The sequence below is a fragment of the Corylus avellana genome, chromosome ca4, assembly GCF_901000735.1.
Source record: "Corylus avellana chromosome ca4, CavTom2PMs-1.0".
NCBI lineage: Eukaryota > Viridiplantae > Streptophyta > Magnoliopsida > Fagales > Betulaceae > Corylus > Corylus avellana.
This window is the reverse complement of record NC_081544.1, coordinates 26,927,207-26,944,264: the sequence shown is the minus strand read 5'-3', so window position 1 is coordinate 26,944,264 and position 17,058 is coordinate 26,927,207. Positions and strand designations below refer to the sequence as shown.

Below are 17,058 nucleotides of genomic sequence, written 5' to 3'. Positions count from 1 at the left end.
ACACCCAAGTAGAATAACCACAATTGGTCTTCTCGGCCTGCTCTTTTTTAATTATTAAAAAAAAAAAAAAAATTAAGAGAAGTTTGCAGTCACCCAAGTTAGAGGTGCCACCCAAGATGGGCGGGGGTGGTCCGCGAGCCACCCCTGCCACCTCAGGGCCATGGGGGTGGCGTGATGGGTGGGGGTGGTGGTGAGCCGCCCCCACCTCCCTCTGGGATGGCTTCCCCTCCCCCACTTGGGTGGTTGTCCTTCTAATTTTTTATTTTTTATTTTTTTAAATCAGATTTGGTATGATCAAGTGTGGTTGTGGTTTTTTTCCTAAGCTTAAGTTTGATATGATAAGCTTATGTGACAACTTCTGATTTGTGGCACAAACATATCATTTTGTGCCACAACCTCATAGAAGTTGCACTCAATGCATATATATGACATGGTGGACAACGAGGTGGAGTCCACGTGGTAAGTTTTTTTCATTGGGTTTACCTGAAAAGAGGACATTTGACATTTTCTCCCATTAAAAGTTGGACAAAAAGCAAAACTTAATAATAGCCTATTAAAAGAAAGCTATTGTCTATTCTTTCAACATTCTCCCAACATACTTAACTGATGTGACATGCTCAATTCATCATTAATTTTATTTTTCTATTTAATTAAGATTGATGTAAGAGTAAATTGACCATATTACATCAACTAACTGAGAAAATGCAAAATAGGATTTCTCATTTGTCAAATGCTAAAAACTGAAATATTTTAATTGTTAAAATTAGAAAGTTGGACCTCATTTGTCACCAAACCCAAAACTCAGGAGACAATGGGACAACTTGGTGAAAAGGTTTTACATGCTGGTGGGTTGGGTTTTGAAAGTAAAGAAGAAGAAAGTGTTTTTTTTTTTTTTGTTTGATGAGACAAAACCCTTCCCGGCCCGTTTTTGAGCTTTGCTGGCAGGTGACCGAGTCTCGAGGATGGAATGCTTCCAAAAACAAACATCCAACCCCCAATTTTAGCATGGAACAACCAAAGCAGCCCTAAATTAATTGTGTTAATCACATAATGAAAGCTGACAATTTGTTTGTTAATAGTTGTCCTTCTGGATAAACGTACACATAACAAAATGACCAGTACCGTCTTATATTTTACTTTTCTTCTTCTACCCTCCATTGAAAGCCTTACTTGTGCTTGTGGTGGCAGGCAGGCAGGCAATTGGTTGGTTGGTTGGAGGTGACGGACCATGCAAGGCGGGACCTCTCCGCGGAAGGTAATGGTGGTGGCAGAGCCAACCCGTGAGTCGGCTGTTGCACTACAATACGCTCTTTCCCATGCGGTGCTTGAGCAAGATGAATTGATTCTCCTCCACGTTGAAAACCCAAACTCGTGGCGAAACACATTCTCTACGTTCCTTAGAAGGCCGAGTGTAGGCTCCTCGGATGGAGGTGGAGGAGGAGGGGATGTGGATTTTCTTGAAGAAATGAAGCATGCATGCAAGGCTGCTCAGCCCAAATTGCCCGTTAGTGTAGAGAGGATGGAAATGGAAGGCAAGGACAAGGCTAGCGTTATTCTTTTCCGAAGCATCATACTCGGGATCGATCTCATAGTTATAGGGCAGCGGCGAAGTCTCTCAACAGCCATTTTAGGGTGAGTTTTTTTTTTTAGCTACAATCTTTTAAGTTTTTGCACGTTGCTTGCTTGTACAATGCTGTTCGAGAGAAAAGAGTAATGGTAAATGTCAACCCATGTTTCTCTCTTTTAGCACCAAAAAACTTGTTCCCTGCAAGAAGGGAATTCCTCAGAAATAATTTGTGTTTCTTTACTTGCATATAAAATTGGCAAAAAGAATACCACTGAAAGTGTTTTTTTTTTTGTTAATTATATTTTATTAAAGTGCTTTTGGATTTTCGTAATGGTATATGGTATGTCTTTCTGCACCAACAGATGTAGGCGGCAGGGAGGGTCTCTGAGAGGGACTAAAGGGATAGACACAGCAGAGTATTTGATTGAGAACAGCAAGTGCACCTGTGTTGGTGTACAGAAAAAGGGCCAAAATGCAGGCTTTCTTCTCAATACAAAAACCCACAAAAATTTCTGGCTCCTGGCATAAAACCACCTCATCATCTATCCGACTCGGCTCGATTGATTCACTCGTTTTTGTTGGGACACCAGAAACAGACCAATTAGACTGCTTTGCGTTTGCCAAATCAGCTATGTACTAGATTTAGTGCACTTTCAAATTAAGACATCTTCTGTTGTCTTTTCTCAGCTATGTATGATTTTCTTTACACTTGATGAACAAAGATTGTACATAAGTAGTTTTGGTCGCATTTGTACAATGAAGCATTTTATTTTACGATTAAAAGAAGAAAACCAAATAGAAAACAGACAACTATCAAGGAATGAAGAAAAAAATTGATTATATGATATTGCATGACATTGACATATATAGCTTAAGAGCCATGACAGACACGGGGTCAAGAAAAGAACTTTAGAGTTCATCACGCATAGGTCTTTCAAAAGGAACATCCACCTTATGAACTGCATCTTCATGGACCTGGCCAAGATTTACACCATCTGCAACAGGCCTGCGTCCGATCTCTGCTTGTCCCACCAAACCAGCCTTTATGGCGGCAGTAACCGTTCTCTGCAACTTCAGTATTCCAATGCGCTTTGAGACAACATAAAGAACAGCACATGAGAACAAGAATACTCCAACTGCAAGTATCAACCTGTTCAAATAAAAGAGATGGCATAAATATGTGCAAAAATAAAGATAACTAGTCATCAGGAAAGAATGAAAAAAAAAAAAAACAAAAATCTTCTTTACTTGTCCAAGACATCTTGACGTTTCATTGTGGAGAGTAGGTTTCGGGTTCGCATCAACAATGAGCGGTGCCCTTTATATTCACTTTCAGACTTCTTTAACACTCCTGTTGATTCCTCTATAGATCCAAGCCATATTTGCCAAACAAAATACAAAAAGAATTAATGTCCAAAGTTATTGTATAATCATGTTATGGACTACGTCAGTACTTTGTTGAAGTTGCAAGTAATATTATTTCATAGAAATCTGACTAAAAAATTCCTATAAATATGCATCTTGTATAGCAGCGAACCAAAAGAAGCAGCATCGCATGATAAATCATTGGGGAAGCCCCGAGCAGACAAAATTGCAGAAAACTTGGTCACATGGATATAAAAGAAACTAGGTGCCACCCCTATAGGTGAAGCCTATATAATGATGTCTCTGCCCAGTGGCTATAATAAAGAAGCCTTATTCTATTATCTTGGCACATAATCTCCCAGTTACTCATGCTTGATCACTAGATGAGGCTGTGAAAATGAAGGTGAGAAGATGGTGTTTCAACTGTAGACATAATCACACAGCGTCAAACTTTAAATCACAGACAAGTAGTAGTTGATCATAGAAAGCTAGAGAAAGGATAACATTCTTATCAAACTGTGAACCCATCACTAGATCTGAACTACAAACCAAAATCAAAGTCATTATCATCTAGATACACAAATTTAGGGGGCTCCTCACACTTTTTTCTTCCTTTTTGTTTTTTGAATAGGTTCACCACACTTGTTATCTATTCCATCAAAGCCAAATACCATGTCCTCCTTATGTCCTTTCTCATTTGATAGGAAACATGATTTAAGAAATACTTTCATATATGTGTAAAGGGATTGGAACATCTTTTCAACTCTAATATCACAGTCTCACTATCTTCAAAGATCATTGGTGTTCCACTTTGTGCAAATACGCTATATTAAACACAAAAGAGTCAACCTCCACATTTCTAAAGCAGTACAGTGTACCATTTGTCCACTCCAACTCACCAACTCTCTCTAAAGCCGCCATCAACACAAAGTGCCACTTTTGAGAGAGTCAACTTTCTAAATACTCTTCCAAGAAAAAGGGTAACTTACCGGAGTAGATAACACATGAAGTATTCACTTCAAACAATTTCCTTTTAGAAGGAATCTAGCAGATTTTATCCTCAACTCCTTGCCTTACTCTTTGATAATACAATAACTGAAAGAAAGCAAAGATTACTTCCACATCCCAATGATACACAGGTCTTGTAAAGAAAATATTTCAATGAATATTTCCATTCTGAAACTGCATATGATCCACTACCCAAGCATCCTTACAACGTGCAACATTGAGTAATTCTAGATAGGAAAGATTTAGAGGCTGCTCCACACACCATAAATCATGCAAATAACGCACCATAGATCCATCTCCCACCTCATATCTAACAGATTTAGAAAAACCTTCACACCCCCTCCTTATACATTTCCACACTCACACACCATAGGGCCTTACAACCTCCTTTGAACACCAACCTCCCCTCAAGCTATCATACTTAGTGGCCACCACCGATCTCCACATAACCTCCATCACCATAGCATACCACCACAAGTACTTACCTAGAAGGGCTCAGTTAAACTAAATCAGATTTTTCACCCCCAGACCCCCTGAAGTTATCGGAGTACATATTTTCGACCACTTCACTAAATGAAACTTAAACTCATTGAGTATTTTTTTTTAATCAATGTCAACCAACATTCCTTAGATAAAGCCTCTTCCACCACGCCAACCTATCTTAATCAATGTATCATTTGCTAACAATAAATGCGACACTATCATCTCCTCATGATTCCTTTATCCCATCAAAACTCACTGTCCACAGTAAAAGAAAGTATCCTACTTAATGATTCCGTAACAACCATAAACAATAAAGGAGACAATGGATCTCCTTGTCTTAATTCACGAGAACTACTAAAGAAACCAGATGGAGATCTATTAATGAGAATGGAAAATCACACTATAGTCATGCAATTTCTTCAAGAATGACACTCCTCTCCAACTCTCTAGAGATATCTTTCTTCCTCAACATTTCATCTTTCATTTAAAGGTCTTTCCTCTGCAATCATATCCAGCTCACAAAGACCATCCGCCATCTCCTTCTTCTGAGTCACTACATGAACTCCAAAGAACGAAATCTAGGTGATTCATTTTGAAATATGATTTAACAATGAAAAGGAAGAGTTGACCAGATACCAAAGAGAGCCAGCACCATCTCCTTGTGACAAGGAATAAACATTTCACTGCAGATTCAAATGGATCGCATCCATTGGAAGATTTGTTTTCCTCACTGATCAATGGGTTAAAGTAATTTTGACATTTTTTACTAAGTCGTGCAGTCATATAAAAATAATTCCATAATACTTTGATTCCTTTAGTATTAAAAACAGTATCCAAACTGAGTTTGTAAAATACAAGAAATTATGATGGAAGAAAGATCAAATCCAATAAAAAAGAAGAAGAAGAAGAGGGATCATATCCAATGCAGTTCTGTTATAATTAAACAACAATAACTTTATATAAGATGTTGGAATAAGACGACCTACCGACAGCCACAAGTGTGCCAGCACTTCTTTCCACCTCCTATAAGGACATAGAGATTCAAAAAATAAATTAATTGTGCATCCCATTCAAAACAAAACAAGAAGCAATAATTGCCACTAACCTGAACCATCAATTGGCGAGTACGGCGAAGGCTGTCAGTGATGCTTTCAGCAGCAGATGTCATTCCAGCTTTTGTCCTGAACGACGTGTATTAACAAACCCAAGTTAAGAATAGTGACTATTTTGTTCATGTTCATAAAACTTGCCATAAATTACAATGACCGCACGGATATAAATCACCAATACTTACTGCAAGTTGCGCCTGCGAATTGTGGACTCTTCACCTCCACCCAAAAGTAGTTCTCTCTGCAATTAACAAAACCACATGAAATCACAGCCTCTCTCATAAGCATTGCCATATGTCAATAATTGCAAAATTTTCACAAAATGAGAAATGTTAAATATGGGTACCAGAGAAACGATCGTTTTTAATGACTAAAATTTTATCAGCGTAATTTAATATGGAAATGATTACCTCTTCTTGAGCAGCTTTCCTCATGTTAGCCTTTGCCTGCAAATTGGCATTCCTCAGACTCAATCGCAAACTGCAAACAAAGCCCATGATCGAAAATCACGAAACTATTCATATATGAAAAATCCATTAGAAGAAAATTAATAAACGAGGGAAATTGTACTTATGGGATTGGTTCTTCCAAGAGTGGAGCAAAGCCGTTGCTGATTGGACTTCATGATCGGAGGGCAACTGTGGCGCAAGAAGATCGAGATTGAATTGGAGCGCAGAGAGAAAAGCCAAGCCGTCCTGCGCGAGCCCGTTCAATCTCGGCAGTGAATTCCTCTCCTCCCTGGATTTCCCGTACTCTTCGATCGCCTTAATATGCTCTTGGGTCCGACTATACGCTTCGTCCCAGTCCTTCTTCACCTTCTCCACTGCCTCCACTACCTTGTCCATCCAGATCTCACCACCTTTCGCAATTACCTGAAAAAAATGTGAAAAAATAAAACGAGATTTCAAAAGAAGAGCAACAAAATTGAACGAAACGCACCGTGGTGCTTTTGTAGCGGTACTTGGTGAAACGCACTTTTCCCTGTCACTTGAAGAATGTCCGTTTTGTGAGAGCGTCACGTGAAAAACGCTTATAAAACGCTTATATATATATATATATATATATATTTCTCACGTACTAAATAACATAAACATTTGACAAATTTATCCATTCTGATTCTAAAGGTATCAAAATGGACAAAATCGTTGTATTTCTCAATGGGGACTTCATCACGTCAAGTGAAATCGGGCACTTGAAGAAGCTTGGCACGGTGATATACAAATCGTCCCACACCATGTTTGGAGGGGGAGAAAATTGAGCGAGAATCCGAGGGGAAGTGAGAGAAAGTTTTACACAGAGAGGGGGGCAAAGGAGGTGGAGAAGACAAGAAAAAGGGGTTAGGATGAAAGAGAGAGATACCTAGTCCGGGACGGCAGGCTGGACGTTGCGGCCGGAGGGACTGTGTGCGTGGCTGCCGGCTGCGTTAAGAAGATGAAAGTGAAAGTGCGTTGTGCAGGTTTTTTTTTTTTCGAGATTAGGTTATTTGCGGGGTGGCCCAAAATTTCTACCCGAAACCTGCCCGCCCCGCATGGGTTGGATGAAATCCAACCTGTTTCTGTAAAAACAAAAAATCACTAAATATTTCTACCCACCATTTTTCCACCATCTCTTGTCTCTTTACCCCCCCTTTTTTTTTTCTTTTTTTTTTTTTTATAATTTTATTTGAAAAAATCAAAATGCAAGTGAAGAGACAATGAGTAGATGACATAATAGTAATTTTGTGTCCACTAATGAGTGGGGTGAGGATTGACAATTAGGGATCAAGGAAAACTTCTACAGAGAGTAAAAGAAAAAGTTGAGAGTCTAAACTAAGGAGAGCATTTGACCCCTCTCTCCGCCCTTAACTACATGGCCATTTAATTGCCACATGGGCCATGACATATAAACAAATTGTGTGATCCGAACCTTTAAGGGAAAAACATTTTTTAATAACGGGATATGAGATGAATCATCCTAAAAAGAAAGATTATGCATAAACTAAAAGAAAGTAATTAATCAGAGGTAAATCATTATAAAAGCTAACAGACTTTTGTTCCTTCCCGAAACTCTGCTATATTTTCACTTTAAGGATGGAATTGGGAATTTCTTAAAATAATTTTGTTCATATACTCGCCTTTAAGTTTAATTGTCAAGGTTAATAATACAACACCTTACTTAATTATTAACGAAATAAGTAACATGTGTAGCGATTATTTTAGTGCAATCAGGGAATGGTATATATATATATATATATATATATATATATATAGTAATACTTAAGAGATAGTCACAATATATATATAGTAATCCTTAAGAGATAGTCACATTAAATGCTTTAGTGCTTTAGGATTTACCTTTGTTTAATTTAATTAGTTATTCATGGTACGAGGCACGTTGAAGAAGAGAATTGACGACAAGTCACAACACAATGCTTATATATATTTTTGTTATTGTTTGGTTTAGATTGTTGTTAAAGTGATCGATATGGTGTTTGGTTTAAGTTATTGTTAAAGACACTGTCACTAGTTGTAGTTTCTGATTGTACTTGTATATTTCTATTCACGTAATTAATTAGAAGAACGAGGAAATGACATTTTTATGACTTTTTCTACTTTTTAATTGTGATGATTTATTTTGATTAATGTGATATATCTGGTGAAACAACCAAAAAAGATCTTCAGAAGTGCAATTAAACAACCTATACGCTTTAAGATACTCACCGAAAAAAAAAAAAAAAAAATTTTGTCCATAATTATCCCAATATATCATACCGAAAAGCAATATGAAACAATATATTGTAGATTGCTGGTTAGAAGTAAAAAAATAAAATAAAAAGGACAAAAAGTTAGAAGTCCATGAGGCTAATTTCAAGCCCATAGTTGGCTAATTACAATTATAGTAGTCGATATCAAAATTTTGATTAAAGTAATCGATGCCGGCCACAGTTGTCAAAGTTTAAATTCAAGAGTAGCTGATGTTATTTCAAATCAGGTGTCATCAACTCTAACCACTTGATATGTTCAAGATCAATGATCGCTAATGGATCGTTATTTTACCAATTAAGCCAATTAAGCATGTCTTGGCTGACTGATAAAAAGAAAAGGTGGTGGCCATTGAAGCGCTTTTCAAATTTCTGTGATTGTTGGACTTTACCATAATTTCTCTGCTCTTCAATTTGAACACTTGATAATATATATATATAAAGAAGAAGAAGAAGAAAACATACGCAGGTGGGCACCCACCACAATGGTATACACGGTTTGAGTCAAAAATAGCAGCTTAATTCTTGGTTGAGCAATATATTTCTATTATTTTAGAATGGAAAGTGGAATTGGAATTAAGACTGTTTTGGGCGGTTAAAGTTAAACGATTGATGGTTCATGTCCAAAAAGGCGAAATCCAATTCCAGGGAATATATACATGATGATGATTGAAGAAGCAGGGCCACACTTGTTTGACTTATTTTACATCCTTGAAGATTGGAATTAGGTACAGATTGAGAATTATTATTAAAGAAATAAAAAGTTATTTATTTATTTATTTGTTTTTATTTTTTACTGCTTGGTAAAACAAACCCATGCACGTAAGGGGGCACGCCTGGCATTGCCAATTCTTTGGTTTGGTGAAGACCTGAAATATCTAAATTGCTTCAGCCTGGATAATATCATATACTGTTCAAGTTTCTTCTCAATGGTGTATTGGTGTTGTATTTGCTCACAAAAATGGGTCACTTTTATTGGGGTTAGAACGAATGTGTAGGGTTGGGTGTGAGAAAAGAGTTTGATGGATGGAGAGCTGAAGAGTGGGTTGGATGTTTAATCTCAATGGAGTGCAAATGGAGGGAGGAGGAGGAGTGGAGCCTCTCTCTAAATCGGATTTGCTTTCATGATGATTTCCACAGAGCTTCAATTTATTTATTTAAAATAAAATAAAAAAATTATTATGAGAAGCATTTTGGTCAAATTGGTAAAATTACAAGATTAAGCAACAATGCCTTTCATTCCAAATCTACAATGCAATAGCAAGCAAGCAAGCTTATCATCATACATGTCAAGTGATTGTAACTGAGGAAATTTTTATTCCATATGTCGCAAACTGAGGAAACAAGAGCAATTAAATGCAAGGAGTCTCTCGTATTTGTTTCAAAATAACTTCCCATCAATAGCAATGAAAAACATCATCAGAGCATCCACATCTGAGCAGTTTTTCAACATGCCTGTTAGAAATTAGAACCACTGTTATATACACACATAATAATAATAATAATAATAATAATAATAATAATAATAATTAAAAAAGAAAAGCTAAAAAACTAAAAATATTGAACAACAAGAACAATTATATCATTAAGATACAAGAATTGAATTAGTGAGACAACACCCCTCTGTCTCTCTTCTTTTTCCTTTCGAAAACAAATATATAAAGTGATTCAAGTGAATGAATGCACACCTAACTTGACAATTAGCTCCAGAAAATTAGAGCGCAAGAAGATGTGGTTGAGAGAGAGAGAGAGAGATGCACAAGTCTTTTCTTCTAGCCTTCCAAAAAGTATCCAAATCAAAACAAATCATTTTTGAGCTGTAATGGACCTTGGATCATTGATTTCAAAGTAAGACATCATAACCCATGTTTGAGTGCCTTCATGCACTACGAAAATATGAAATAACTACCCTATTATGACACAAAACATTAGGCATCAATCGAGCTTCAGGTAATTAAAACTCACTTTTCAACTCTTTTCAACTGTTTAATAATTAAGAGAAAAATGCAGTTCTTGCCCAAAAGCTCAGAGATTCTAACAGACTAATATCTTATTACTAGCCCAATGGATGGCATGAAAAGCAGAAAACAAAAAACCAAAAAAAAAGAGTCCTTGATATATTCAACTTGCCATTTTCCGATGAGATCTTTGTCTAATTAAAAGGTTAGAAACATAAGCCCAGATAACTTTTATAACATCTAGTATCTTGCCAATTTTTCTTCCAAACGGCAACAAACAATACTTCGGGGGAAGCCTTCCACTGCACTCAACATGTAAACTAACAGCAACTATTAAACAACTATCACTTTCTTAATAACAGGGAGGAAAAGTATCTCTGCATCCAATGTTATGCCACCATGTCACCACTTAGATTATTGTGTGATAGGTAAAGGAAAAAGCCAATGGCACCTGTTTCTCATGGTAGGTCACTTAGATGAGAACACAGCATCGATGCTTCTCATCGAAGAGTTTAATAATCTAGTCACATAACATCCCAATATTGTCACTGTTAACATACAGTAGTCAACATAACATATTCAAAAGTCATTCCATTATTTTTCACCAATCCCAGGTCATAAAAGATATAACATTTATAAACTTGTATCATTAAGCAATAGCCTCCCTATGACCATAACAGTCTATTTTGAGAAGGTATTTTAAAGATTCAAAGAATTTTGCAGGTAAGGGAAGTTTCAATCCTATGTTCCAAACCTCCAGCTGCAGGCTTGGTATTTGACATCTCTTAATTGACCTCCAAGGTAAACTCGCCATAAATCAAGGAAAACATTTCCAACCAAAGAAAATCATCTACCTCATTCCCACTATCTCCTCCTCTAAAACACTTGTAACGCTCTACAGTTCAGATTTTGGTCTTCGTGATACCATGGAGAAGGCAGGCATAGCAATGGAGGAGAGAGACTATTGATAGGGGCAATTCATTGGTTACTTGGATAATGATGATTCCCATAAGTGTGCACAGGGATTTCCATGGATGCCTTCCAACAGGGCACCAAGAGAAGATATTACGCCAATTACCTTGGTGCGTGCTGAACATCATGGGGACCCACAGCTTGATTAGCATCAGCAAGTACATGGCCTTGAGCCATCGCCTGCAATGAGTGATATGCAGAAAGATGGGTTCCTTTTTATGTTCTTTTGTACATTGACTATCAAAGAGAGTGCAATGTTGTTAAAAGTGTGTACTACAAGGAGAGATCATCATTATTCCTAGGCCCCACAAAAACAACCCGGTGAAAGCCCCTTATTCACCATAGCGGACAACATTCTACTCAAAGCTTCCATAACCACGACAAAAAAGTAGAGGAGACAAAGGATCTCCTAGCTCAAGCCACGAGAACTATTAAAGAAGCGAATGGGAGTAGCATTAATCAAAACAGAGAAACAAACTGTAGAGATGCAATGTGCAATCCAATCACACCATTTCTCCCTAAAACCACATTTCCACAACATATACAGCATAAAACCCCAAGTAATGTGATCATAAGCCTTTTCCAGATCCAATTTACAGAGTACACCTAGTTCCTCTAATTGGATTCTACTATCAAAGCATTTGTTGGCAATATGGATTGAGACTACTGTCTGTCTCCCCCCTGAGGCATTTTGAGTCTCCGAAATAACCTTCCCAACATTGCTTCAGCCTGTTAGCTAGGACATTGGAGATAATCTTGTAGACACCACTCAATATGCTAATAGGAAGAAAATCCTTAATGTACAATGCCCCTGTTTTCATGATTTTATAGCCCAAATATGGGGTGTACCTACACCATTGCCATCTTAGAACCTAGCATAGGGATACATCTCAAGAACAACCTAAGCCTGCACATGATTATGATTACAAAGTCCTTTTCATGCAAACACGTTGTTCCAAGGATTATATAGCCTCTATTATAAGTCCTTTTCATGCAATGTCTTTTTGCAACAATTTAAGAGATTATGGACAATTTCATATTCTGTTCCAAGGATTTCCCCTTGATCACAGCACACAGCTCAGTACCTAATCTCCAACATGTGTTTTCACACTATTATAGCTCATTTCTTGGTTATCTTCCAGCACAGCACCTTCAATCTTTATAATGTTGCTCCCAAGTAGTGCACTTCTTAATCATCATTGAACATGGTTAAATCATCTCATCCATGACAAGGAACCTCTTACCCTGATTATATCCATCTATTCCCTCACTAAACACTCAACTCCCAAAAGTCAAGACCACTTCATTTCTTATTTCTTTTTCTATTTTTCTTGCTTCTTTCGAGGCCTGTGGTGCCAGTTATTGGTCTCTAAATCTAACTAACCTGAATAAAATCTCTGAAAATCAGCTCGTGACAATAATGCAGTAGTAGCAGAGACTTGCAAATGGCTTCAGAAGTTCACTATTGGCGATTTTCTTATGCTTTGTATTTGTAAGACTACTCCCACCATATGATTGCCAGCTATCCAACCCAGAGGCCTCCATTGGATTCCCAATGAAAGCAGCAACTATCGATGGGAACAAATTCAAAGCCCTAAATTTAGATACTTTTCCAAATGGTACAAACGAAAAGCATAAGTATCCACATACCAAATACCCCTAAATTTTCATAATTAAACCCTGCTCATGCTTAACTTTCACAAAAAAAAGCCTAGACCAAACACAAACTCATTATTAAGAACTCACCAATATAACCCTCAAAATATTCATAAATCAAAAGCTCCCTCAATCATTTTCCCCAAAAAAAAAAAAAGAAAAGAAAAGAAAAGAAAAGAAAAAACAACATAATCCAATAATAAATCACCAACACAAACTCCAGAGATCAACCAAAACCCCATAAATGAATAGGCTCCACAAACAAAGACCCCTGATGTCCACAAGCAAACCCTAGATCATGCAAAACCCGCTAAATAAAACGAAAACAAAACAAAAAACCCACCAATCAAACCCATAAAATAAAAAGGCAGGATTCAGACTGACTCATTTGGGATTTGGGCGTCTAAGAAGCAGTGGCAGTGTTGGGAATGAGAGGAAGAGGCTGCTTCTTCTGCTGCTGCTTCAACTTGGCCTCTTCTTCACGGATCTTCTGCATCTTGAGCATCCGCTCCATGACGAGCTCGTACTCGCATTTTTCGTAGGTGTGGCGCTCGTTCTCGCACTTCCAGGGGAGGTACAGCTCAGCCTGTCTGCACTTGTTGAGAGGGATCAGCAGGTGGGCGCACTGATCTCTGTAAGGGAGCGGGACCCTGGCCTCCACCATCTCAGCCTGCGTTGCTATCATCTTCTTCGACGATCCCTCCACTTCCATGGCTTTGAAAAATGGCTTCGGTTTGCGTAGGGAGCTTTCTCTCAGCGTGTCTGTTTAGCTGGCAATGACTGATGGGATTTGGGTTTTGGGTTCGCTTGGCTAATTGTTAACTGGCTACCGTGCAGGTAGGCCTGATAAATCAGCCGCTCAGGCTGAAAAAAACTTGATCCCGTCTCAGTCTAAATTCGGGTGGATTGGGACGGGTTTGTGGGTTGGGTGGATTTTTGCCCACCCGTACCAAACATTGTATGAATGTATAAATTACAAAAATAAAAAAATAAAAAAAATAAGACACTTAAAATGTGTTAAAATATTTGTTCCTATGCAAAATAACAATTTTTTTTTTCCTTTTTGATGAATACAAAATAAAATAAAATCTTTAACTCAATATTTAATGCAATCAAATAAATCATTTCACATCATGTTCAATGCTTAATTGTCATTTACTATACAAACAACATAAATCGTGAAAATGATGCCGTTTGAACAGTAAACGCCATCATTTGTTATTGTCGTTTATTGTACAAACAACATAAATTGTGAATTATTATCGTTTGAACAGTAAATAACATCATTTTTTTATTGTCATTTATTGTTCAAATGACATCATTTTCCTAATTTATGTCGTTTGTCCAATAACTAACATCACTTGTTATTGTTATTTACTATACAAACGACATAAATTGTGAATTGTTGTCGTTTAAATAGTAAACGATGTAAAAAACATTATTTGTGTTGTTTAAAGGAAATGACAATTAAAAAAAACACACACAAAATGCTTTTTTTTTTTTTTTTTTGGTAGTGTATGACCTTGTGATAACTCGACAAACTAATAATATTACGAAAAGAGGGAGTGTTGAAAAGTAAGCTGCCATGACAAAACTAGATAATTGAACATTGCAACCATATAATTGAACATTTCACACTTTTATTGTAAGGATTTTTTTTTTTTTTTTTTTCTAAATATTGTTACTAAAACCCTTAAGTCAACTATGAAAAATCCTCCAAGAAAGTTCTAAATGCATTACTGATAAAAAAAAAAACATCATATAGAGATTAGAGAAGATAGAGAAAGACGTGAGAGAAAAAGAGTAGAGATCGTTACTTTTGTTTAGATGGTTGGCTTGTGCGTTCCACGTGCAAGATCGTTGCTTTATTTTTGTTTAATTTTCCTCCAATATTTTATTTTCTTAAGAGTTTATCTGAACACTCCGCATACAATAACATTCTCTTTTGGCCTACTATTATGACAATATTATGATGATAATATTCATGCTATTAAGCATGTAACGTGCTACTCAAACAAATTTGGTGGATGCTGAATTTTCTTTACTGCATGTATTGATATTTAATTATAACTATATATGTTCACTTGGTGACAAATCATGACATTTTCATTCCTTTTTTTATTCTTTATATATGGGTGACCCTAGCTATAACTGTATTAATATTTTGTAGTTGATAAAATGGACTACATCTAATATTATATATATATTCTTATTATTGAATCAAATTGGTTTAATTTTAAAGGTTTACCGTTCTTGATCACCATTTTGTGGTGTCTCTTGTTCATTTTGTCTTTGAATTTGCTCAGGTTCCTCATAATTTCTCTAATTATAAAGATGATCAATCTGAAGATGAGGTATATATATATATTGTAAGAATTTGGGAGAATATTTAATATATAAACATAAAAAAAAATCACTATCATCTTGCCATTGTTGCTTAAGTGCTTGAATTGAATAATCCATAAATTCAGACTTGAATGTTTGTTGAATTTGCAATCTTAGAACCCTCACAATATATTGGAGAGTGATAGATAAAAGTTTTTGATTTATCTGTTTCTTACGTTCATGTTGTAACTGATGGATAATCATAGGCTTATTTATAGATAGATCAAGACCGTTATCCATAATCAAACGTTGCTTCCTTTCATCAGGGAATACAACATTTGGTGAAATTAAATAATCTTTCATCTTAAGTAGTTATCCGTATATTTAATTACCTGAAAGTTTTAATTTAATAAAAACTCTCTTAATATAATATAATATAATATAAAATATATGTGACATGTGAGCCACTTTAAATCTCCTTGTAGGAGATGAGTTCTAACATTCTCCCGCTTGGCTCACATGACACATCTTTAAAATTATTTGGATAACTAAAACTGAATATGGCCATAATTAAAAACTACTCAAGCTTTAATTTCACTTAGAGAGATACAATACACGAATCATGGTGGTTATGCTATTATATTAACATTTCCTTCCATGAATTACATTGTATTAATCTTTATAAATAAAATCTTTATATGGTATAATTCTTTATGAATAACTTCCAATGAGTCATTCTCGGTATAACTTTATTTATCCCAACAGATAAAAACAATACATGTGCACAAAACTTTATAACAATAACTTTATCCCCACAGACCAATTAGAGAAAAACTTAACACGAAATGAATTAATAAGTCTCATATACTCAACATGAGTATATACTTATTTACCGGTGAACTTTTAGTCATGTTATCCGCAATCATTAATTCAATGCTTAATAGACACTTAATGTCTCTTAATATTATCTCTCATAGTGAGATACTTTATGTCGATATACTTACTTTTGCTTCTACTTTCATTATTCTTAGAGAAGAATTATTGCAGAAAATCTTTATAGGTTTTGCTATAAAATCGACAATCTCGAAACATTTAATAAAAAGTCTCAACCACAATGTTTGTGAACTAAACTCATAGCATTCAATAAATTATGTTTTCATAGTAGACGTATTAACTTTAGTTTGCTTACTGCATCTCCATGATATAACCCCTTAGCAATAAGAAAATATATCATGAAGTAGACTTTCTACTACCTACATATTTAAGAAAATCTGAATAACCAACCACCTTTAAACGATTAGTGTAGCTGTAGGTCAATTTGTAATTCTTGATTTTCTTGCATATACCACAAAACTTTATTTGCAGCTCTCTATCAACCCATTAATCCTGCTGCCAGTCCAATGTTAGGTCCAATGCATAACTATGCATACATTAACCTACCTATTGCGATGCATACAAAAGATTTTTCATATGCTCTTGTTCCAATGCATTTTGGGATATTGTTTTTTACTGAATTTATCTTATTTAATAATAGGTCCTAAATTCATAGTCCCCTTCATTCTGAACCTCTCAAAAACTTTTTCAATGTAGGCTTTTAATTAGAGACAGTCTGAACATTCTTTAATTTATGCCTCTATGAATTTCTATGTCAATGACATAAGAGGTTTCACCAAAATCCTTCATTTCAAAGTTTAGTGTTAGAAACTTTATGTAACAAACCTAAATCATTGCTTGCAAGCAAAATTTTATCTACATATAGGACTAAAAGAAAGTAACTTTACTCTCTCTCACTGACCTTAAGATATAACACTGATTAACAATGTTCTTAATAAAACCATATGAGGTAATACATTGTAAAATTTTGTATAACATTGA

The 17,058-nt window shown here is 35.9% G+C and overlaps 3 protein-coding genes across 4 annotated transcripts; 1 reads left to right on the top strand and 2 right to left on the bottom strand.

Moving 5' to 3' along the window:
• The first annotated feature begins 1,178 nt into the window (after nt 1-1,178).
• Nucleotides 1,179-2,491, top strand: LOC132179044 (uncharacterized). Its single transcript, XM_059591664.1, has 2 exons — nt 1,179-1,632; nt 1,930-2,491. The coding sequence occupies exons 1-2, from the start codon at nt 1,229-1,231 to the stop codon at nt 2,093-2,095; spliced, it is 570 nt and encodes a 189-aa protein (XP_059447647.1). The 5' UTR covers nt 1,179-1,228; the 3' UTR covers nt 2,096-2,491.
• On the bottom strand, nt 2,389-6,994 carry LOC132179043 (uncharacterized). Of its 2 annotated transcripts, XM_059591662.1 has the most exons (9): nt 6,892-6,994; nt 6,472-6,519; nt 6,103-6,404; nt 5,943-6,012; nt 5,718-5,773; nt 5,529-5,604; nt 5,410-5,446; nt 2,816-2,930; nt 2,389-2,717 (listed from the first exon to the last, which is right to left on the bottom strand). In XM_059591662.1, the coding sequence occupies exons 3-9, from the start codon at nt 6,375-6,377 to the stop codon at nt 2,477-2,479; spliced, it is 870 nt and encodes a 289-aa protein (XP_059447645.1). In that variant the 5' UTR covers nt 6,378-6,404; nt 6,472-6,519; nt 6,892-6,994; the 3' UTR covers nt 2,389-2,476. The 2 variants fall into 2 exon arrangements, with proteins under 2 accessions (XP_059447645.1, XP_059447644.1); XM_059591661.1 differs by lacking the exon at nt 6,472-6,519.
• A 2,497-nt stretch (nt 6,995-9,491) lies between these two features.
• On the bottom strand, nt 9,492-13,758 carry LOC132176893 (NADH dehydrogenase [ubiquinone] 1 beta subcomplex subunit 7). Its single transcript, XM_059589052.1, has 2 exons — nt 13,243-13,758; nt 9,492-9,727 (listed from the first exon to the last, which is right to left on the bottom strand). Exon 1 carries the CDS (start codon nt 13,568-13,570, stop codon nt 13,262-13,264), a length of 309 nt encoding a protein of 102 aa, XP_059445035.1. The 5' UTR covers nt 13,571-13,758; the 3' UTR covers nt 9,492-9,727; nt 13,243-13,261.
• Between the last annotated feature and the right edge of the window lie 3,300 nt (nt 13,759-17,058).